Source organism: Myiozetetes cayanensis, unplaced genomic scaffold (genome assembly GCF_022539395.1).
Source record: "Myiozetetes cayanensis isolate MyiCay16 unplaced genomic scaffold, myiCay2020 scf3, whole genome shotgun sequence".
NCBI classification, from domain to species: Eukaryota; Metazoa; Chordata; class Aves; order Passeriformes; family Tyrannidae; genus Myiozetetes; species Myiozetetes cayanensis.
In genome coordinates, this window is record NW_026087521.1 from 12420625 (window position 1) to 12444032 (window position 23408).

The window sequence follows — 23408 nt, forward strand, 5'->3', positions numbered from 1 at the left end:
GTTACGACACAATGAAGCAATAAATGATTCTCCAATAACCACAGTTGCTGACTGTGCCTTTGTCACATTATCACTTCTCCCGATTTTAAAGCACTTTGATTGATGATGAAATTTCCTGTGATCTGTTGCTGAAGGTAAACACAAAATAATGCATGTTTTATGAGTCAGAAGTAAAGTAGAAATGATAAATCACAGCAGTGCCATGTAATCTCAGCAAATTTCCCAGGGGAAGCCAAGCAAATTACTTAACGCCCCCAACTGCAGAAAATCCCCACCATATAATGTTTAAACAAAACCTTTTTATTAGAGAATAATCCAGATAACAGAATTCATAGGGAAAACAGTAAGAGACTGTTTTTCATATTACTGTATTAAAAAAAAAATTACTAGAAAGAAAAATACATTAGAGGAAAATATACACAGAATTACTTAAACCAAGAACAAATGTGCTTTAGGAATTTAAAAGAATAAAGATGTTACAAAATTATTTATTTTAAGGTTGCCTGAAGAGAATTAAATTAAGAAATCATCCAATACACTCCCTAGACCCTATAATTAATAACAAACATTTGATGCTCATCTGGGAATCTCAGAACACTTTACAAAAATGAACTAATTAAGCCTTATGGCACCCCTGCAAGGTAGGGTAATATATTTACTTTTGATTTATAAAAGGGTGCCTTCTGGGTGTTGTCACAAAAGATAAGCTTAACAATTAATACATGGGACAGTCAAAATAACACAAAAACCAGTACTTAGAAATTCAACCTAGAAAACATGATAAACAACTTGAGTAGTAATTAAATAGACTAAAAATACTATTTTTCTTTATACAGGCTAATTCATCCACGTCAGGAAATTTGTTGCGCAGTGAAACAGACAAATCCTAACGGGTGCTCCAAAGATCTTTACTTCATTAACATGTTGAAATGTGAGATTCAAAGCAGCAGTCAGATACCTTCCATATTTGAGAGAAGCAGCTCTCAATTAAGCAGCACCTTTGATGGCATCAAGATACTGCTGAGTGAGTACCACAGCTTTGCTCACAATATGACTATGTATTATATGTGCTACAAGTAGTATGTTATGTTTATGTGTCTCAGTTACATTAAATTACACTGAAAATTGTGTATGTACATATTTGAATACACGTATAAATGCATATATACACTGCTGACCATAAAATACTACCATTTTCCAATCCGGGGTGCTTATTTTTGTAATGAAATAAACGGCCTGATTAAAAAGGTGTTAACCACTTGTACAAGAGAACAGCTTACACATTTTAATGGGAACATATGTCATTAAGCACACTGCTTGCAGCCCCAGCTCCCCTGAGGCAGTTCGTGTTTGCAGCTCTCAGCTCTACAGAACTGCTTTTCTACTCTGAGACACACATCACATACCTCTGCAGGGGAATACCACTCCAAAACATGGGATGAAATCCTGCCTCTATAATTTTGCCTGATACATCAACTAGCATCCTGAAAATGATCCACAAAGTTGCTTTTCTCTATCTTTCACTAATGTTAAGTTGCAAATGGAGTAACAGATACTTCCGAGCCACTACAGCTGCGTGCGGTACGTTCAGCTGGTCTGACACATATTCTTGCTGTAAAGAGGCACAGAATAATTAATATTGCAAAGGCAGCAGGACTTTGAATTACCAACCATGTATCCAAAATGACTACAAAGCAACTGTCTGGGTATATTTTACTGACAAGGCATTTTATTTCTATCATATTAAAACAAAATGATGTCAGGAAAAGCCTCTGCATTTCATATTTGCCCATCTGCTGAGATGGTCTACTTTACTAAGTGACATCTGCTGTCAGCTCCTGCTTGTGTGGAATTTAGGAGCTCCAACCCTTAATCACACTCGTTCATTTTATTCCAGGGAAATTCAGTTCAAATATCAGTGAACTTCAGCCAGTTTAACCACTTTGGCTGGCCAGAGGCTGTGAGGCAAACCAGCAACATACTGAGTTTCCTGTTAAACAGAAATTAAAGGAACATAAACAATAAAAATAAACAGCAATATAGACTTTATAACATGTGCCATTCCAGTTAGTGTTACAATCAACTTTTGGTACAGTGCTGTTAAACAAAGCTAAGGCCAAATATGCTGCTTAAAATGGAGAGAAGGCCAGATTTGCTGCACAATCAATATGAAAAATGTTGTCTGTTAGATCTGAACACCCTCAACTATGCAATGAAGATCAAAGTTATTGCTTAAAAGAAATGGGCCCACTCAGAAAGGGCTTTGCAAGGTAGATGCTGTATTTCACTTGTGATATTGGAAAAAGAGCAATGGAGGCAATGAAAAGAAGGGAGAAGAATGCTGGGTTTTATCGCTATTTTAATAAGTAGGTCAGGTTGTGTTAAGATTAAAATTAGTTTGGGAAAGTCCTTGAGGTCAACATAAGTAGCAATTACTGACTGTGATGACAAATGTATTTTTATCGGTGTTTAAATTCTCTGTATGTCTGGTCTTGATTCAAAATCATAAGATAGCAAAGTTATTTTTCATGTAACCATTTAATTCTGCAAAACTCGAACTGACCAAAAAAAAAAAATACATCTGAAGAAAATCATCAACATGGTTCATTTATTCTTTAATATTTGAACCATATATTTTAAATATACAAGAAGCACGTGGATCTGGTGCTTGAATCTTTTGTAAAAGTAGTATAGATCCTGGTCTACATTAAGAATTTCTTCCCAAGAAAAGGGAAGAGGATGAACATGCAACTGCACTATAGGACAGGGTTTACTGAGATGGTCTTACAAATCACTGGCTTTCAATATAATCTTCAATATTACTCTAAATATTACTATTACTTAGTATTACTGCTATTACTCCATACTGCTGTTATTTGTGTAACCATAAACTAGGATTATTCAAAATAGAAATCTACTTTTTGGATGTTTGCCTCTGTCTCGACCAGCAAAGCTACACTCTGACTTTGTGAACAAATAGGTGATCAAAATTCAAGCAGTACCAGCAGGAATGGAGGGCAAATTCAGCTGGGGAGGGACGTGTCCTTCCCACTGATCCTAGAGATGGTAATAAACAGTTTGTCAGCTCTCAGCAGAGCAGCAGGGGCAGGATGTCATGCCGTAAATCTTCATACCCTCCTGTCCTCTGAAGAAAAAGTTGTACATAAAATCTTTTGAATGGGATTAGATTAGTCTTATTTTAAATCAGGAAAGTCCAGGTTTTGAATTAGCCACTAAAAAGGGCAGCAAACATGCAAAATGATTACTGTAAAGAAGTCTGTGTTAGTAAGTCACTACGTTAGAGAAAAATGCAATTTCTTTCTTAAACTGAGCATGTCTCAGCAAACCCAATGCCTTGGTGAGGATATTGCTTGCTAAATCTGACTAAGAGTTATGATTATACTATCAATATTAAGGGCTTGCATGTGTAATTATCTACTGGAGGCAGGGGGCACAACAAACCATCCTCCAACCAAGAACAGCCAAATTTTTTCCTTACATATATTCAGGCAAGCTTGTCCTTGTGTTTCAGGAACAAAGCATTTTTCTCCTTTGGGTTTATTTTTCTCCTTTTGATAGGCTTTCATCTGAAGTTCACAGACTTCCAAAACTTCTGGAAAAAAGCTAGAGTAGAGACAACCTTCATGGATTTAATTTTAAATGATACATTTGAAGCTCAGACAGCAATTTTGTCTGTTATCAAAAATGATGAGCAGTTTCTGTTACAAAATCCAACCATTTTCATATGCTGAATATTCTGAAACACTGATTTATTTGGCTAGTGCTTAACATGCTTGGATTTTTTCCCAAGCCATTTCAATAAAATAAAATTTTCTCAAAATTTAGTCCAGGCACTGATGCTAATAGAGGAGGGTTTTGACTGGCAGAGTATGGGATCGCTAAACATCTCCTGACAGCTGCTTTGTTAATTCTGCTTAGCTAAACAGGAAAGAATAGAAAAAGGAAACAAAAGTATGTTTCTCAACTGCTTTGCTGCTTATTTCAGAGGACTGGTAACCCATAGCCAGGACCTGACCAGCACTGACCACCCCCAGCATGTCCAACTGAAACAGTCATGACTTTTTGCCTTTTTTAATTTCAGGTCTTGTTAAACTGATTTTGGTTTCCTCCAATGCCATCTGAAGTGCTAGTGAATATTATACCTGCCTTATTTTTTCAAATGTCATGTAGGTAGAAGTACTAAAAGCACAGTATTTCAGGAGGGATTTTATGAAGGCACCACATATCAGCTATTTGTATCCAGGTATTCTGTTATTTGTATCCAGGCTGACAATGGCAGGCAAAATTAATTCTCACTACAGCTTTGCCTCCAACTGTGTCAGATTTACAGAAACCCGAGTCATACAGCTGTTGGTCTCTAAGATTTCTTAACAACATTGATTAGAAGCTGGTGTTTTGCTGAGATAAAACTGGGTGCCATCTGCAAGGGAAGCAATATTTTGCTCCTTACAGAGTGTGACGTCCTACGCCTCTTGACAACCTCTTGATAGTTCCTGCGAGTGCTTCCGTGGATAAGCAGATGAAATATCTAATGCTGGCTTTAAGGAGGACGAGTCTAATGTGGGACTGCACGAGAAAGATTTACACAAAAAAATTGTGGAAGGGTTTGAACTGTGTCCTGACTGCAGTCTGAAAAAACAAAAGGGAGCTGAGAAGAATCCTTTTTATCTAGTGCTAGATTACTTTTATTCATTTTGTTAATGGGATGAATAATGATTAGTGTTTGCTAAGGATTATGGTTTGCTGATATCACTTGAAATAAGCCAAACTGGATAGTATAAATTACTAGTGGTCAAATTTGGCTGGTTTGCTAATAGTATTTTCCAAAGTAATGAACCTTACAGTTTGGTATAATGAATGCTCCATGGATTCTAATTTTTTTTAGGTGTATGATTATAATGGCTTCTCATTAAGAACCAGATGATTTTAACCATCTTGAAAGATGTAATATTTTGTGCTGGATATACCAGAAGCACTGGTACAGAAATATGCAATTCATTCCATTCTGCCTCTGAAAACTTTCTCAAGAGAAGGTCACAAGAGCATTTTAGTTCTTCTTTGAAGCAACAACTTTGAAATTAATTACAAATGTGATTTTTAATTATGAAATTTTAGATCTTTAGACTATTTTAAAAAGCTTGTCCTTGTTTATAGAATGAGTTCAGAGTACAAAGAAATATTCTGAGTTTAAAAATATGCAAATTAAAAAGTGTAAGAACATTATTCTCTTTCATAATCATAGACTACCTTTCCATGGGAATAAATATTTTTATTTCTTTCCCTTGTGAGAAAAGGATTTTGACTGTCTTCATCTGTGTATGTATTCTAAAAACAATTTGAATACCTGACATTAGGAAACAAAAATGCCAATGGTGTTTGCCTTCCATAAAAATCAGATCTATTCTAGAGTTAATGAAAACTATGAATTCTGTAATGCAAAATTTCAACCATTTATTTTCCACAGGTTTCTGAGAGCAGCTAACTTTGTTTCACTGGTATATTTAGGCTGTTCTATTTTGGAAATCCTAGGAAGTTATTCACATCTAAAGAAAAATAAAGGGTTGGCAAGTATGCTAAAAACCTCCACTGTAAAACATGGAAAGAATAATTAGTAAATACACTTGATAAAAATTAATCATAAGGACTTCATAAATGAAGTCCTAAAAATTAATCTGAGGCTAAACCTCAGGAGGACGGGGCCCCGAGCGAGCTGCCGTTTCCCAGAGGGTGATCCTGGTTGGAGCATAGTGGGGAGCACTGGAGCAGGTGACCACCCATGGGTCTCTTCCTACCCACCTCCTGCCAGGATTCCCAGTAACAGCAAATGCACTCTTTATGAATTAATGCAGCTAATTTCCTATAGATGAGAAGTCTGAGGAAATTCTTATCTGGCTCAACTTCCTCTTAGTCTATTTATATTCAGAGATATGATGTGCTTCCTGTGCTCACACAAATTTGTTCTCTTCTAATGAACAAGATCAGATCACAATTCATAGTGCTTTTTTTGCTGAGAACATTAAGGAGAGAAAAATAAACCAGGCAGAAAGCTGTGTTTCCCCTAATGCCAGTTTCCAATTTATTCTGTTGTAAAGATGCTCAGCTATTTGTATCATCTCTTTCTGAGACACAGCCAGCAGGTGTGTGATTGGGTAATATATCTGTTGCCAAATAAATAATTTCATGATGCTTCTAAATTTAAACATATTCTTAAGTGCACTAATATTGGAGAGAGCACCTTTCTGAAGGTGAAGTGAACAAACTTGTTAAGACCTTGATGACATGGATACACAGGGATTACAGCTACTGAAACAATACTATCATTAGTGCTCAAAAAATACTCTTATAGTTGTTCTTGAATGTCTGACCAAGTAGTGACCAAGTAGTAACATTCAGGAAGCATTTCCTACTGGTATACCCATATTGTATGCTTCAACATTATTGCCATTAAATAGTTAATGTGTGGAGATCCTCTATGGCAGAGGGTGACCTTTCAGTGAAGCTGGGCAAAATGTAAATGATACCATCTTAAAGTAGTTCAGAAGTACACAAATATGTATCAGTAAATAAAAAGAGACATTTTGTGTAACTGTGTTTAGCAGCCTGGGTCAGCTGCAAAGGTCTGTAACCAAGAAAATGAACACTACAAGGTGCTGGTAAAGGTATTAAAAACCTCTTAGGAAGGGTTAAAATTTAGGACATTTTATTCAGGTCTCTACAGCCAGTCCAGGCTAGAAAGGCAATAGAAAACACACATTGGTCCCAAGAACTGCTGTGTAAAAGGAGGAATCTTGAATACAGAGATTTGAAAGTCCTTTCCTTGCCTGTTTTAATGAAATACCCTGGCATCAAGAAAATCTAGGAAATATTTTGTCTCAAGCCAAGTTCTGAGCTGAGGTGTCTTGCTTTTCTGAAACTCTATAAAACTGATTGCCTGCCTTTAATTTTATACGGGGGTAGATAATAATTAGTTTGGTAAAAGCTGGGTTTTTTGCAATTCCTGATGGGCTTTTCCATTTTTATATGCTTTTGCTTTCAAGGAAACCCCTTCCCTTTCCCAATGGAAAAAGAGCCAGGGGCATTTTGCTGAGCTGGGGGCTTCTCTGCTTCCTCCCTGGGACCTACAGATGCTTTGTTGTTTGAGTTAATTCAAAAATGGACATTTTTAATCATACAAAAGTGTTATCCTCATACAGTAATATGAGCAGGATTAAGATGAAAGTCCATCTGTAATATAGCATTTATTATTTGCAGAGACCAATTCCATAATGGCTCACGTTTGAGTGTGAGGTGGTGGCACGGCCACCTGCCCTGGATCTGAATCCTGAGGCTCTCTTTATCTTTTCTGCTTTTCTTCATGTAGTAAATCTGTAATGTTCACATTTTAATTCCCAACAGTGGCTGAGGAGCCCTGGTACAGAAGTAATAAAGACAATATTTCATTGTAACCTTGGGCTCACCAAAACAACACAAATCATTTTGCCCCAAGGCCATTAAAATGTCTTTCAAATACACCATCAACTTTAAACCCTGGTTTCAATCGAGGTGTTATCGAGGCAGCCCCTGTTTTATAACTCAGCAACATCAATAAACAACATCCAACATTTCCACATGCTATGTGAAAAGTACTAGATAATGTTACTCATCTGTGTTATTCTTTCACATTAGATGCAATTTATAATATATGCATAAACTCAAAGGACTTCTCTGCCAGGAAAAGGAAACTAGTAGGTTTCATGTCAGGCAATAGCAAATAGCAATTTGGGTAGCCAATCAAAAAAATTGTAATATGAATTGGGGGAAAATGGGAAACGAAGCAAGCAGAAGAAATGCAGAATGGTGAATTACAGCAATTTTGGCATTGAATTATATCAAATTATCAAACTTTTCACAAATGTATAGGAAAGAAATTAGGACAGAACAACGTGGGGGTTCAAATATACTCAGTGCTGGGTTCTTGTTGCTTAGAAGGGAACTGGATCTAAATGTAGTAACAATGAAGTTATGGACATTAGTGCTTTAACAAACCTATTGTAAAAAGTGGTTTATGCATTTTTTAAGCTCAGTTCAGGGCTCTAACAAAATTTTATTACCCAGTTTCCTGGCAATTAAATCCTTTAGAACCCCATGCTAGCCCAGAAGTGCTTTAGTTTGCCTTATGCAAGATTGTCTATCTGACTTGTGGCCACCAGAACTGTTCACCTCCTCCCTGCTGGTACCACTATCAACACAACTGTATGGATGTGCCAGGCCTGCACAGAAAACCTGGTGCTTCCTGGAAGGCACTGAAGCAGGAGAAATTTGGGTGACTGAAGCAAATCATCTGTGCAGGTGACTAAAGGGAAGGAGGTGGCTCAATGTACCCAAGACATTTGTCACTATAGTTTCTTCAATGAGGGTTTGTTTTTTTGTGTGTTCAGCTAACAAGATAGCAAGTGATCTAAAAGATCAATTACTCTTTCATGCTGAATTCAGAAGGGGGTTATTTCTCACTTTGGTATTTCTCTAGAGGCATGGGAGTGAATTTTCATAGCAATTCTGAAGGAGATTGCTCATGTCTATTCAGTTCTGTTGAGGGTAAGCCCAGTGCTATCTCACAAAATGGCTATTACAGCATTTGTCAGTCATCTGATAGCTTCTGCTAATTGTAAAACTGACTAAACAAAATGGAGAATAAGGAGAAAATCATCAGCAATGGTTCCTTTCAGCCAAAGCTAAGGCCTATTTAACATAACGTGTTTGTACGTCTTCTATCGAGTGGTCTGAATTCAAGCAGAGGATAAATAGACAGCACAAAAGCACTACTGTCAATATAACAGCTGCCACCAGAACTGAATTAAAACATGATAAGGACATAAATGATAAATGCCTTCAGACTGTCACACAGGGCCAAATGCAGTCATCGTTGTTCACGTGGCTGAGCCAAAGTGGAGTCAGGATGTTTCTGGCTGGAAGGAGAAAGGATCGTCATCCTGCCCAGATGTTCTGCAGAGCCCTCCAGATGCTGCTTTAGGAGACAGCCCAGAAAGACTGCTAATTCCTCCACAGAAATATATGGAGGTCAGTGAATCAGCTGCACTATTTATTTTTGTGAGATTATTTTTGTCTATCGTGATCTCCTATTTGCTGAGGTTAATAGAGAAGTAAATGTTATTTTCCTGAAGCACAGAAGCTTGGCAGGTAAGGACTAATCCAAAGGGTACATTCAACAATTCTAATGATGATGATGATTAAATAATAATAATCTGTAGATTGAACATACATCAAAGCAAAAAAGTATTTTCATTATCTATATAATCAAATACATTTTATGATTTAATTCTGCAAGACCCACACTGGTAACAATGGCAAATTGCCACTCCAAAATAATGAAGGACAAAAATAAGCCTGAAAAAATTGCACTTTATTTTCTAAAGGTGATAAACACTATCTGTGCTTTGTCTTCAATAAACATCACTGCGACCCTTAGGCCATGGATTTTCTGAGTAAAACAGCTCTCATATAAATCCTAGTGACCTTGGTAGTTCAGGAAGAGAAACAGAGGCTTCTGGTTAATGATTCAGTAACCTGATGTCTTAGGCTGAGGCAGGACATGAAATGAAAACACTTTCGGAATCATTATGTCAAAGGTCTGTATCCAAATCAGTGACCCTTACTCATATGCTAATCAAAAGCAATCAATAGCATACTTTAAATAGTTTTCTCCATTACAGTCACTGATGACTGTGAAATCAGCAGCATTAAAAACAGACTGTAAATAAACTAAGCCACATGGAAGTCCTTGGTATGTGTATTGCTCATACACCTCTAAAAAACATGCCAGTATAAATCTAAAGTCACCACAGGTAATACAGGACTCTGCAATTAACTACAACTGATGGTCTGATGGATTTTAGAAGCTCAAGAAATTTGAAGTGAAGGCCGGGGTGATTACTCAACTTGAAAATAAAGTTGCAAGAGTGGAAAGTGTCTTGAACAAGATTGGAGAAAATATTACTTTTGTTACTGGTTTAAGTGATTATACGATGAGATTGTCAGTGAAATATTTATGCATGTAAAAGCAGAAAGTTTGGCATTTTATTTCCTTTTGGGGAAGATAGAAAATGGGGACAAAGTGGGTACCAGTAAATGTAGATCACCCTAGTAACATCTCTTCACCCTGAATTATAGGGTTTTGTCCTTACCAAAAAGTTCTGAATAGTTGAATATCAATAGTAATATTTCTTCAGTAATATTTTAAACATATTAAAACCAATAGATACACGCATTTATCCTTGCTATAGAAAAATATTGGGGAGATTGATAACCTGCTGCAAGCTATTGTTAGTGATTGTAATAGATTGATTTTATTCATATGGAACCCTGGAAGTTTTATCCTTGTCCAATACTGTAATCAACAATAAACTTGTTCATCTGATGGATGTTTATAGAAAACAAGTTGGAACAATGGAAGGTGCAGCAGCAACAGATGGTAGAGAAGAGAGTGAGTGATGTTAAAGATGCTAACAACACACTTTAACTTTTGGTCAGCCCTTAAGTGGTCTGGCAGTTGGACTAGATGATCACTGTAGGTCACTTCCATCTGAACTAGTTCTATTCTATTCTATTCTACCCCAGAAGCAGCAGAAGAAAGCTGCCAATCTTAATCTACGAGTAAGGCCCAAATGCTTGTGGTTCTAGACCAGTGAGCAAATCATAACATGAATGACCCATCTTTTGGATAATACCTACTGGGATTTTCCTGAGGGGACAGAGTCCATCTGGCAAAATCACAAAGCACTCTCCCAGATTAAAGCCTACTACTAAAACCTCACTGAAAACTGTTTTTAATGAAGGTTGATGTGCTAGATCCATATTTTTCTTCATGTCAAGTCTTTTCTCTAGCAATAGCAGGGACTAAGCATATGATCCATGCAGCAACGATGCCTAATGAATTTCCAGTGTCAAGGCCTAACACCCATTAGGCACTGAAGATCACCTTTGCTCATGCATCCTGCATCTTCATGTTTGCCTTGTTAACAGCAAATAATGTTCTCAGAAAGCAGCATCTTCTTTGCCAGCTCAGTGGTATTACCAGTGCTCACCAGAACTTTAGGTACAGTCTTTATTATTTTATCTACTGCAGGAAAAGCTATTCTGCATCATACTGAGATTCCTGTAAGAGTATTCATTTGTCACAGTGAACATATAATTCAATGTTACACATACGAAATTACTGTCATTCAGTTAAAATCAATTATGGAAAGATGGTTTTATGATTAAAGGAAAATTTTAAATATGGCAAGTTACATATTTGCCACAGGTAATTTTGCCAAAGGTAGTTTTGAGGGGGACTGAAAATAAGGATAATGATTGATTCAAAGTAAAATCTGCTAGATTTGGGAACTCAATTTTTGCAAAATTCTTTATAATATTTTTTTGGAAGTGAGAATCCAAGTCCAAGCTTTTTCTCCAAATAAAGCAAAAAACCTTTTGAAACTTCAACAAGTTCTTTGTTTGCAAGACTAATGGCTTCATCTTTAAAACTGGACCTGAAGTGCCAAATGCTTGTAATGCCTTCTCACATTAAAGACAGCCCTCCCCCATAAACCAATTTTGGTTTAATATAAAGCAGGGAGGTTAGGTTTTTTTAAAGAAAATTAGAGGAGGAGGGAGAATTGCTAATTTTCTCCAGTAATGACAGAGAATCTTTGTGATAATGGCATAAAAATAGAAGGGAAAGCAATTTTAAAGTAGAACTCTGCCTTACAAATATTATGTATTTATCCACTACATAATACTGACAAACTCATCCTGTTCTCAGGGGAATGTTGAAGGTTTTTCATTAAAAAGTTGAAGAGTGGGAGGTTTCCTTATCAAGTTATTCCCATTTTCAAATATGGTTTAACAGCCAGAAATTATCTACTAATATTAAGACATAAGGAGAGAGCTATGGAACGAAGTTTTTCAAGGTAATATTTTCCACTAACAATGTTCACGTTTTGACACTCATTGCTCCAAGGAGCACCTGCCCTGGAAGCCAGGCTGACTGTACTCAACACAGCACCTTCAGCTTCATCTTGGTGTTTGGTGCAGAGGCACTGCGGGGCAAGGAAAGATGGGAAGTGCCTGCCAATGCTGAACTGCCCACGCAGAGCACGCACAGCCCACAACAAACACCACTACCACTGCAGCATATGCTTGGAGAGGACACCCAAGGAGCAACGCATGAGCACAACAACTTGCACACCTCACACCTTGGCAATGCTCCCTTAAAGCCTTTCCTCTTCTCCTCGTGGATTTCATGTGTCTCTTTCTTCCTGTCTTTAGGTCAGTCACTAATCTCCCAGTCCTGTGAGTCACCTTCCATCACAGTGGCCTATGCGAATGACAGATCACGTGCAACTTTGGAGATGTCCAAGGACGTAGCTAAGGGGAAAAGGCTGAGATTCGGAGTGAGAAATAGGGAATATTTCAGCTAATGAATCAGACTAACATTATGTGTCAGCTGAGTCCAGAGGCTTTTGTGCAATATCCAGTTCCCAAGCTGTTGAATCAGATGTTCTGGCCTGAGAGAGCCCAAAGGCATTGCTTTAAATATCTCAATTAACAATAACACTGAACATTAAGGAAACTGCTAGACATGTCAGTATTTGATCCTGAAGAAATGTAGTGAAGGATGATTAAGATATTTGAAGCAACTGAAATTTTCTGCACATTTGGACAGAGAGTGCATGAGTGTAAGTATCACCCCAGCCCTGGACCAAAAGGCAAAGCCACCAGCTCTGAGCGAATGCTGTGTGGCAGACAAGTTCCTCTCATTCAGAAAGGATATTGCACATTAATGTTGTCCTTTGTGCTGGAAAGGCCTTACTAATTACCTTTTTATCCTAATTAAGCCTTCATCTGAAATGCACCTTTTCACCTGCCTTGCCCTTTAAAGGGTGATAGGTGATACATGAAGGAAACTACACAGAATACAAACTAATGAAAAACTCGCTAGCGTGTCACCTTTCCTGACCACAGAGTTTAAAAGAATCTAGCATTTCTGGTGAAACCAGATTCCTTTTTTTTTTTTGCTTCATTTCCTAGTTCTCATCTGCCTATATACCTGAAAGTACAAAATTCCATCTCATAATTAGTGGTGAGAGAAATTAAAAGCTATGCTCTTTAATGTGGCCAAAGCTATGTGACAAATTTAACATAAAGATTCCTCCCCCAAAAGGTTTCAGCTTAAGCTATTCCATGGTTGATAGAAAGTGGTAAACACTCTTTTAAAAAAAAGGCAATTCCCTTGGATGAATCCCTAAATAGGGTTATGATTAAATCGGACATTTGGGAATAAGCTGGAAACTGGATTTAAAGCCAAGTACTGCTGAGCTCAGCAGCAGTCCCCTGGCTCACGCCAGTTTTTATCAGTTACAAAACCAATCTGCACTGTATTTCAAGCTCAACACAGGAACATGAGGAAATAGGACACATTTTGAACTTCAAGCTGAAATTTGATTTGTTCAGATGTGCATCCATCCTCTCCTGCTCCATCATAATAAGGATTTTACTGGTTTCTATTGGTATGATTTAAAGTATTCTTACCACATACGCACGACAATCCTGTCACATAGAGTATTTCCTGCTCAGCCTTTTCTTACCATTTTTTAAATTTGACCTTCACCAGATGACGGGAATTAACGCTCCTACTGAAATCTTAACTCAAATTTTGAAACTTCTGGTAGCCTTCTACAGTTGGCCTGCATCAACCACCAGCCACCGAGCTGTGACAGCAAACAAATACCTACCAACCCATTCAGCTTACCCTGCTGTTAACCACTCTGGGTCACTGCAAGGATAATCCAAAGAATATTTTTGAAAATTGTCATGAAAAGTGAAATTCCTCCATCATCACAAACTTGCAGCACTGTAGATGTCACCTCTCCTCAGGCACAGCCAAAGGTGGGAAGGCTTCTGCCAGTGAGGGACATATTCTAGAGGATCAAGTGAGCTGCTACCCTTTCACTAGCTGAATGAAACTGCGGGGCAGCAGCCAGCTGGTTTTCATTTGAGATGCCCAATATTTATGCAATAATTCAGTTGAGGATTGGATAAATTTTTCTGGCTTTTTAAAGCCAGTAATTCAAAATAAAAGGATCTATACCAATCCTTATATCTATTAACATTGCAGTCAATTGCAGGTAATGATGACTTCAAATACCCAAATGAACAACTTCAGGTAAAAAACAGATTTAAATGATGTATTTCTGAGCCTTCCTGGACTTTGATTTCCAATCTATTAAAAAAACCAAGCTGCTTGCCAAGCTACCTGATAGTTCTTATTTCCAACTGAGATTTCCAGAGTTTAAGCACATGTCTGCTGATATACTTTTGTTGAATTACTTTTTTTAAAAATAGGAATATGATTTGGAAACACATATCCAGGAGTCCACTGAGGAAGCAGGTTACATTTCCTGCTTGCTTTTTTATTGAACCATTTATATCATAAGAACATTTATCCTTCACATTTTGAACACTGAGATATGAGTTAACATATCAAGTGTGTTCTGAATTTGCCCTCAGCCCAAGCCACAACTTCTACCAGAATTTACAGCCACAACTGCATAGTGAAATGTTCAATAAATCACAGTGGTCTAAGTAATACAGCATACAACCATGCCACTGGTAATATGAACATCATAGCATTTAGTTTCAGTCTGCCCCACCTATTCTCTTTGTACAAATGTGTTAAAAACAGCACTACCTAGGTGTAACTTGGAATATATCAGGAGGGTTAAGTGTTAAAATACTTCCTTTTTTAGAAATAATAATCACACTTCAGAGAAAGAGGGAGAGATTATATTGTTAAATGTCAGATTATAAAATAACTGAAAAAATGAAACTCAAATGTGACTGTGTCTCTCACCATCAGAGCATTCACTGGAGTTTCTGGTTTCCAAAATTTAGATTAGGAGCTCCAGATTAGGAGATGAATAAAAAAACCTGCAGTTTTTAAAAGATTTTTTTAATCCCTCATGTCAAATGGAACAACAACCAGAAAGGTAAACCTGAAATTTAGGGCCATTTTCCTTTGCAGAAATTACTTTTTACACTTTCTCAGATGAAAGAGTAATCTAAACTTACCAAGGGAAAACTGAAGGACGGATGCAGTAGTTGTGTTAAGGCCAGTGGTGGTCTATGGGAAGAGAAGCAAACAGTTTTGTTAGATCAGCAAAACAATACATTCATTGCTTCTTTTTCTTTGAAAGCATAGAAAATCTCTAGACACCTACATCTCCAGTGCATGGAATTGTTAATCAGCAGCCTTTTCAGGCTGAGTGGTCATGGAAATTTTTGTTATGTCATTTTGATTATTGATATCTCATCATATGTCAAAACTGGATTTTTTTTCCATTGTACTAATATGTACAGAAAAAAAGCACATTTATGTGCATCAGTGGTCCTTGGGCACTTTTTAGAAGACTGAAAAAATAAACTCTGTGGTTTATGGTCAGCTTAGCATAAATTTGTATATACAGAATGTTTTTCACTTCTCCCAGCACAAAACAAGGACCAAAAATAACAATTAGTAAATAATAAAAATAACATTAGGTAAACCTAAAATAATGAGATATTAAGAGGAAATAACAGAACTTAGGTTCACACCAAAGCAAACACATTCTTGGTGATACTACATAATATGTACAATTAAATATTGTAGTAGCATCTACACACTGCTCACATCCAAACAAGACTAGAAACCTACAGAAAACACCAAACAGCTCCCTCTGTACTCAGCACACCACCCTCCTCTGAGGCCTCTCTTGATATTTCAAGAGTTCAAATTAGAACTGTTTTCCTGAAACTGCTATAAAATAAAATGCACTGTGTTGTGAAGGACAACTGGTTATTTTCAATTAATTTTGAAAGTTAGACTTTATGATAACAAGCAAGGCATGCCATGGTGGGGGTGTGTGCACCTAGTTGAGTTATTCATTAAATGATACCTTTGAAAATAATGGGTGGAGACCTGCATGAATTGGCCTGAGTTTTTGGCGTGTTTTGTTTCTTTTCTAGGTACATATTACATACAGAGAGGATCTTCTTATAAATATTAAGGAATGGGATCTTCACCGAAATGCACTGAAGATTAGGTGATAACAAGACTATGTTACCTAACAGGCAATTTTGGTTTTAAACAACAATAGGGAAGCTGCATTTACACAACCCCTTTAAAAATACAGTCACATTCCCATTTAAGTCATTCTCTCAGGATCAATTCAGTATTAGGTATCACACTTGTCATGCCAAATAATAAAATGCTTTCTGATTTGAGTTATGAGAACCTATTATGTTAATTTACATACAATTAATTATGTTGTGAAAGTTATAATTTACAAACAAAACCTTTATCAAGGTTCAGTGTCTCATATCACCAAGAAATTAAATATATCAGTTATCACAGAAGAGGTGTTTATGTAGACTTAGAAGAGACTATGTTGTGAATAATTTCAGCAATGCTTTGGAAAAAAGCATTAGATTCACTAAAATTTTTTTCAAAATTATGCAAAGGACTACTAAGTGTGGACACTGCAGAGAAACTGATAGCCTTTAGCAGATATTTTCCTTTGCTTGCTCTGATGCAATACATCTTTCCAGGATCTTGCCAATGGTAAATTCTCACCAATAGACAGAGACAGTTGGTAACAAAAACTCCTCTGCCCGTAGTAACAGGCAGCTGTTGGGAGTCAGGAGAAGAGAAGGAGGTCAAGGAAGCAAACCAGCAGCTGTCAGAGCTGTTGATATAATGTATTTTGCAAATACAACTCTTCTTGACTAAGTATTTTAAAGCTGTAATCCATGTATTAGGAACCATTCACAATAACAGAGATTTCAAGAGCTATTTTGAGCAGAGACAGAATAGGATTAATGGAATTCATGGAGAAATAAAACAGTTTTTAAAATTTGTGTTAGGAAGACATATGTTGTGAAATTGCCAAAACAACTACAAATCAGAAACAGGTTGGTTCTAAGACAATAAGGATTTAAATGTATGTCCATACTCAAAAATAAAACTAGATAAGACTTCTGGCCTGAACTCTGTCTTGTGCTCATCCGTAATGTTAAGCCATTAGCACATTCCTTCAGAAGGATTTGATTTTTCTGCAACACTGCCATAATATTTATAAATACTTTCATTATTAGGCTGCTAGCTGTTTATAAGCATGATGATTTTTTTCAGCTGATTATTTAATCATACCACTTTGGCATCATAATAAATTTTTTCCAAGTTCCTGATGTCATGGTAGTGCTATTTTACCCCATGGCAATATGACAAATACAGTCCAACAGTGGATTTTGAAGTCAATTCCCAATTACTAAGGGTAGTCTAAATTGCATATCAGCAGGGAGAAGACAGTTAATGATTGACAGGCCAAATCCCTCAGAGCTGGGCCCTTGGGTTTGCTAAATGTCATAAATAGATTGTTTTTCAAGAAGTGTTACCTATGCTCAAAACGACAACTAAACATGAATTTAAAAAATGGGAAAAGTATCCCAGTGGTGTGACTTCATTTTTGCACAGGACATATAACAATGCATCTCTTCTCGATGCAGTTAGAGAAGTGTAGGATATTCAAACAGGATGCAAAGTAGAAGAGAGGCAATTTAGCATCCCTGACAGGATTCCCTGGCTGGAGCTGGCTGTGAGAGAAATTCTCCTTTATCTGTAAAATCTCTAAATTAATTTTATATGTGTTTATAACTGTCATTCACCACAGCAGCAATATGTACACTGCCTTTGTGGAATTCTGGTCTCAGTTAAGGATGTAAAATTAACCCTGTGAAAAGAATTGTCAGTGTCTGAAATTAAGAGAAGATGCCTGGCCAAAACCACTTCTGTTTTATGGCCCTCTTCCATGTTTGCTCTTCAAATAGCTCTAATCAGCCTCTCCCTCCACTCAGAAGACTGTTGAAAACATGAAAATTGTTTTGAATTACACAGGCTTTGATCTGGCCTTTTAATTTTTCAGTTCTTTCCGAAGCTCCCACTTTCTGTACATCGTTGCAGCTATCTGCCCAGCGTCAGCGTGTGGGCATTGGTTATATGTATTGCAATTCATTTTCCACACCCAGCTGACCCCAAGTTAATGCAAATTGCACCATGTTGTTTCTTATAGCAATTTTATGACCAAACTAATCCCCAACAAAATGAATTCTGTCCCATTCATCATGACTCAATCTGGTACATACACTTTCCTGAGACTGGCAGGTGCTTGCTCCAGGCTGCGTTTAAATCTGCAGGATTCATTGTTCACAAGTGATGTTTTACAACCAAATTAACATTTGTCAACAGCGACATGAAAAAACGGGACACGACTAATAAAATAATAGAAGAAAAATGAACCCTGTCTCTATTTCATTGTTGAAAATAAAAAGAGAATGATGCCTTTGACAACACAGTTCTATTTCCTTGACTTTTCAGCATTTCAGAGATATTTTAAATAACTTGGATATACACCAGATCAAGAGATTGTCCCTTGCAACCTGTTACAAAAACCTTTGGTTAGCATCTATCCTTTAAAACGCTGGGATGTCCCTGGGTGCACTTCTGTGGGCCAGTCACCTTGCTTAAGAGCCTCTTTGCTGAACTCTTCAAGCACACCAACACTTCTGCAGCTGATGCAGCTTCGATTCACAGCCTGCAGCCCCAGCCCTGGCAGGTGAGCCAGCCTTCACTTACCAGTTCTCTGGGACCATATGGCTCGCAGAAAGTGACAGCGTTGCCGTGCATTATCACCCCGCAGTGCTCTCCAACCTCACAGTTACTGCACTCAGACCTGCGGGGAGAGCATACCATGTTCAAAAAGGAAATCAGAAGCTGTACGTTCGAGACCACACCGGGCTTGCAAACTGTAAAATCAGACTGCTCTATCGTGGTGCTCAAGTCGGACTATTTGTTATCACGGTGGGGATCATAAAGGTTGAGCAACTGTATGTATGGGGTACTAGAGCTGCCTCTTGTGAAAGGCCCTTGGAAGTACTTGCACTCTGCAAATTGTCTCTCCTCTAAAAAAGGGTGTCCCTGCTCATCAAAAGCAAATCATCTCACCATGGGCAACCGAGCTGAACTCTTACGAGTACAATTTACCCTGAAGTTACTCTTCCTGCAAAATCCTTGCTGCACATTTTATATACCATATATAAACACACCCTTGTGGAGTTACCATAGGGAACAGCTGAGGACAAGGGGGTGGGATTTGCTCCTCTGCTGGTCCCGCTCCTGCAGGCTTATTTCTCCAAAGGACCAGGAGGCTTGAGGCTGCAGACCCTCCCCAAAACTGAGTACCAAGAGGCTCCTAGAGCTCAGCTGCTGTAATGTGGGATTTGGTGTTGCTTCTATTTGTATTTTTCGTATCCCATATTCCTACTAACAGAGTTGCCACTTTGCTCAACCTTTAGGGGAAAAACTATGAAGAAATTCTCAGAGAGGCTGGTAAGTGCTGCAGAAGCAGCTAATTGCTGCTGTCCTGATCGTTCTTAATTTAATATGAAGGACTTTGTGGGCAGCCTGTCTGCAGAACACAGGGAAAGGGCTGTCTCCCTCACCTTTGAGGATCAGGGCATTGGATTTTGGTATGAGGAGCAGATTTTCAAAAAATATTGGAGATACTTCTGGCCCCCAACAAGCTGCCTGAGATTGCACTGACCAACATTGCCTTCAGGCATCCAAAGCTCAGCTTAATCATCACAACAGCTTTGTTATAAACAGAGGTGAACTCACACCAAACCTTGTTTCTTGCTGAATTTGTTCTGTACTTTGATAACTGGTATTTTTTAGAGTTTTTAATTGCAGTGGACTTATATAAGGAGTGCTTAGGCAGTTTTTTCTTTGCCTTCTCTCACACAAAGTGGCTTGGACTTGGCCACCCTTTCTGATGTATATTGTCACCAAAAATACACATTCCCCTAGCCACGGTCCAGATGTAGTTTAAGAGTGTGTAAAGGTTTGGTTTTCTTCTGTCTTTTCTTTCTCTGGCTAATTTCTGAATGGCAGATCTTACAGGAAGTTGGATGGAAAGGAATAAATCCCAAGGAGATAGGGTCTTGCTGTTAACATACATGACAGAGATTTCAGTGATCATAGTAGAACATAGATAATTGATACATAATATCAATGTACAGTTGATTCCTACACAAATTTCCTTGGATCTGTGTTTTTTCCAACCCTTTTCCTAATTTATGTTGCTTGTCTGTCTTTTCATTACTAAGTGTTCTGTTAAATATCTGCAAGTCTTTCTGTAAACCGCTTGGGGAAAGACTTTTCTGTTCTTGAATATCTGAAAATCATCACCCCACCATGGTCCTGGACAGGGCAAATGAAATCTTCAGCCGCATTGTGAGGAAGAGGCTGATGGTGTTGTCAGCTATCCCATGGGGTTGAGAGGGCTTTCCCCTACAGGGGCCATGTAATCAAAAGGATGGGCTGCTGCAAACCTAGGTGCTGATCAAACCCAGGCAGTGATTAGGAATCACTAGTGGGGGTAGAACTCTGGCCACTGTACAACACCCTGCAGGTCGATGAGTGCTAAGCTCTGCTGAGTGACAGATGTCAGGTTTTCAGATGTATAGATGTAGTGAATAATTGGTTGCACATTTTATTTTGAGTCTCTTCAGTTCATCCTGGGTGAGTTCAGCATAGGCCTGGCTTCCTTATGCCCAGGTCCATTAAAGAAGTCAAAGATTAATGTCTTATTCCCAGTTTCCAAATCTCTACCTTATGCTGAGATTTTATTAAAGGTCAGTTTCGATTCCACTTCCAGAAACAAAATCAAAGACATAAAAGAATCTTTGAGGTTTTTTTCCTGTATGAGCATGTCACAGAAGCAGAGTTCACAGAGGATGTGTTTTGTTGCTGTCTAAATTTCACTTGATCCCCAAACTTTGATAACTAAAGAACAGAGGGACAGGAACTAGAAGAACATCCAGAATTCTGTAGGATTATGGCTGTTTATGAAAATTATTTTCATTGTCTGCCCCTACATTTTTGAGTTTTATAATGGAGCATCTGTCTGGACTCTTGGTATACGCAGGGAGAGAAAGAAACAGCAGGAAAACTTTGCCATGAATATTGTGTAGGGATCACTTAGTCCCTTGTGAAAGGTCAGGATACATAATCCAAGAAATATTTAATTTTGTAATTCTCCTATTTCAATGAATAAAAAGTGATTAAGTCGTTCATCTGTTCTACTCCTGCAATGTGGTCTATGAAATATTGTCTGGAAATCCAGAAACACTGTCCTGATAATACAGTAGTCTCATCATCACTCATCTTTTCTAGGATAACTTCTCTCATAAGAAATTGGATGGCTGTTGATAATCCTGATTCAAACCTTTGTGCTCTCTTTGAAATGCATTACCTTTGACAAAAACCTGCTCATTAGCTTGACAAGAATGCATGAAGAGCAAGATAATTGATCTGCTGTTCCTCAGATCATCGTCATAGTACTACGTGTTTAGAAACGATCCAATTTGCTCCTCTCCTGGTGAAGACAGGAAGGTTAATTTCTTTTCCATTTATACAAACAGGAGACAGTATTAATTGCCCTGGCTGGGTGCAGCTTTCTACATTATCTTTCACACCTGCCTGGTCTAAAATCTTAGCACATTAAAATCAGTTCAGCTTTCTCTTCACAGCTGGTACTCGCTACCAGTGCTGACATGTGTCGCATTTATCGAGATGACTTCTCTGCAGACCTGCCATCGCTCTCATCTCTGACTTAGAGAGTTCCACCACTCTCTGCTATTGTTCTTCGCTTTGCTGAAGGGGAAACATCTGCTGTCTCCCCATCTCTATTTTTCATCTTGTTTCCCTCTACAATACCTGAGTTTGTGGACATTATATTGACTGATGTCTTTTGTGATGTCTGAACTATAAAGAAGATAAACATCTCAAACTGCCAAGAGATTTTTAAACATAAATCTTTCTGAAGTTTAATCCCACAGTTTTAGTGCAATTTGGAAACCACTTTAGGACCTCTCTCTGCTGTCACGAAGCTTTCCTCCACCTCTTTGCCACTGGAAATATCACTGTACCTGTACATTTCTCATACACCATGAAGAAGTGATGACCAAGAGAATCTCTGCTTCTTATTGATTGATTTTACATGTTCAGCTATTCTTTATGTCATCTTTGAGAAGGGTGTCTTCTGTAAGTGATTGCTGTTTGGCATGCTGATAGGCTTTGAGATAAAACGTGACATCGGGTTGGGAAGGAGAGTTTAGCCAGCAACAAGCTTCTGTACAGGCTCTTTTTCTTTTAAATGTACTGAATCCCCTGTTTTCTACAGCACTACTATTATTATACAGAAACATACATTACTGTCAGCATCTATTCTTCACTAATTTATGCAAATTTGTAACATTAAATCATTTATCATAGGATTAAACAGAGCATTTTTTCTAGATTTGTTCTTTTTTGACCTAGTTTAGCTCTTATATAGCACCTTTTTTATACTCTCCACTGCAGTTTTATGAGGCTACATGGAGGCAAGATGGTCACAGGAACAGGTTCTCAATGACCTAGACAGTCTTCCTGATACCACTCATATTGGACCTCTTCTCATCGAGCCATTCCCTGACCCTTCCCTGGCAAGTGGTACATGGTACAGATCCCCTTTCCCTTCAGAGGAAATCCATTACTTCCGTGGTTTCTGAGCTTTCTGATCAAACAGTGTCCTGTCAGTTTTCAGCAAGTCTGATGCACCACCAGTCACCTGTACTATTGGACTTCTCATTGAAAAATGCACTAAACATTATTGTCTAATTAGTTCCACAAGTCAGCAGTGACAAACTGAGCATGGACATTGGCACTACATTTACCATGGATTGGGAATCACTCACCTACCTTAACTTCCACAGGTAACACAAGTCAGATATAATATAAATTGGACATTTATGAATGTGTGAAGCATATTTCTTGACAAAACAAGAGATCTTTGTAAATTTAATGGCAAATAAGACCCAAGAAATGAGGAAATCTTTGCTTAAGTGAGCAGACTTTTGCTTATGGGTTGGGGACTTTGAAATGAATCATATTCTGACATGATTGCACACTGGAAGGAAATAATATAAAAATTAGTTGGACAAACCACACAAGAAAATCCTCACAGTTGTAGAGTCCCCAGAAAATAAGAAAGATGAGGCATGCTCCCATTCCTGCATTCTCAGCATAGAAATCTTCCTCTTTCCTTCTCCTTATGTGTTGTCTCCTGCCTCCCCTCTCCCTGTTCCTTTCCCACTTCAGCAGATTCTCCTTCTTTCCTTCAATCACCAAACTTTGATTTAGGTCAGGAATTCATTCCCAGGTGCTGTGATTTTTCTGTTTATGAAGAACCCTATCCCAACCTTCCCGTTCTCTTCCC

At 37.9% G+C, this 23408-nt stretch overlaps 1 protein-coding gene across 2 annotated transcripts in view; it reads right to left on the minus strand.

Annotated features, from left to right (window-relative positions):
* RELN (reelin) overlaps positions 1 to 23408 on the minus strand; it is a 283103-nt gene that overhangs the window by 131446 nt on the left and 128249 nt on the right. For both annotated transcript variants that reach the window (XM_050323631.1, XM_050323630.1), the window contains exons 7-8: positions 18728 to 18824; positions 15130 to 15181 (exon numbers count right to left, since the gene is read on the minus strand). In XM_050323631.1, coding sequence (XP_050179588.1) covers positions 15130 to 15181; positions 18728 to 18824 — 149 coding nt within the window. The remainder of the gene's footprint in view (positions 1 to 15129; positions 15182 to 18727; positions 18825 to 23408) is intronic.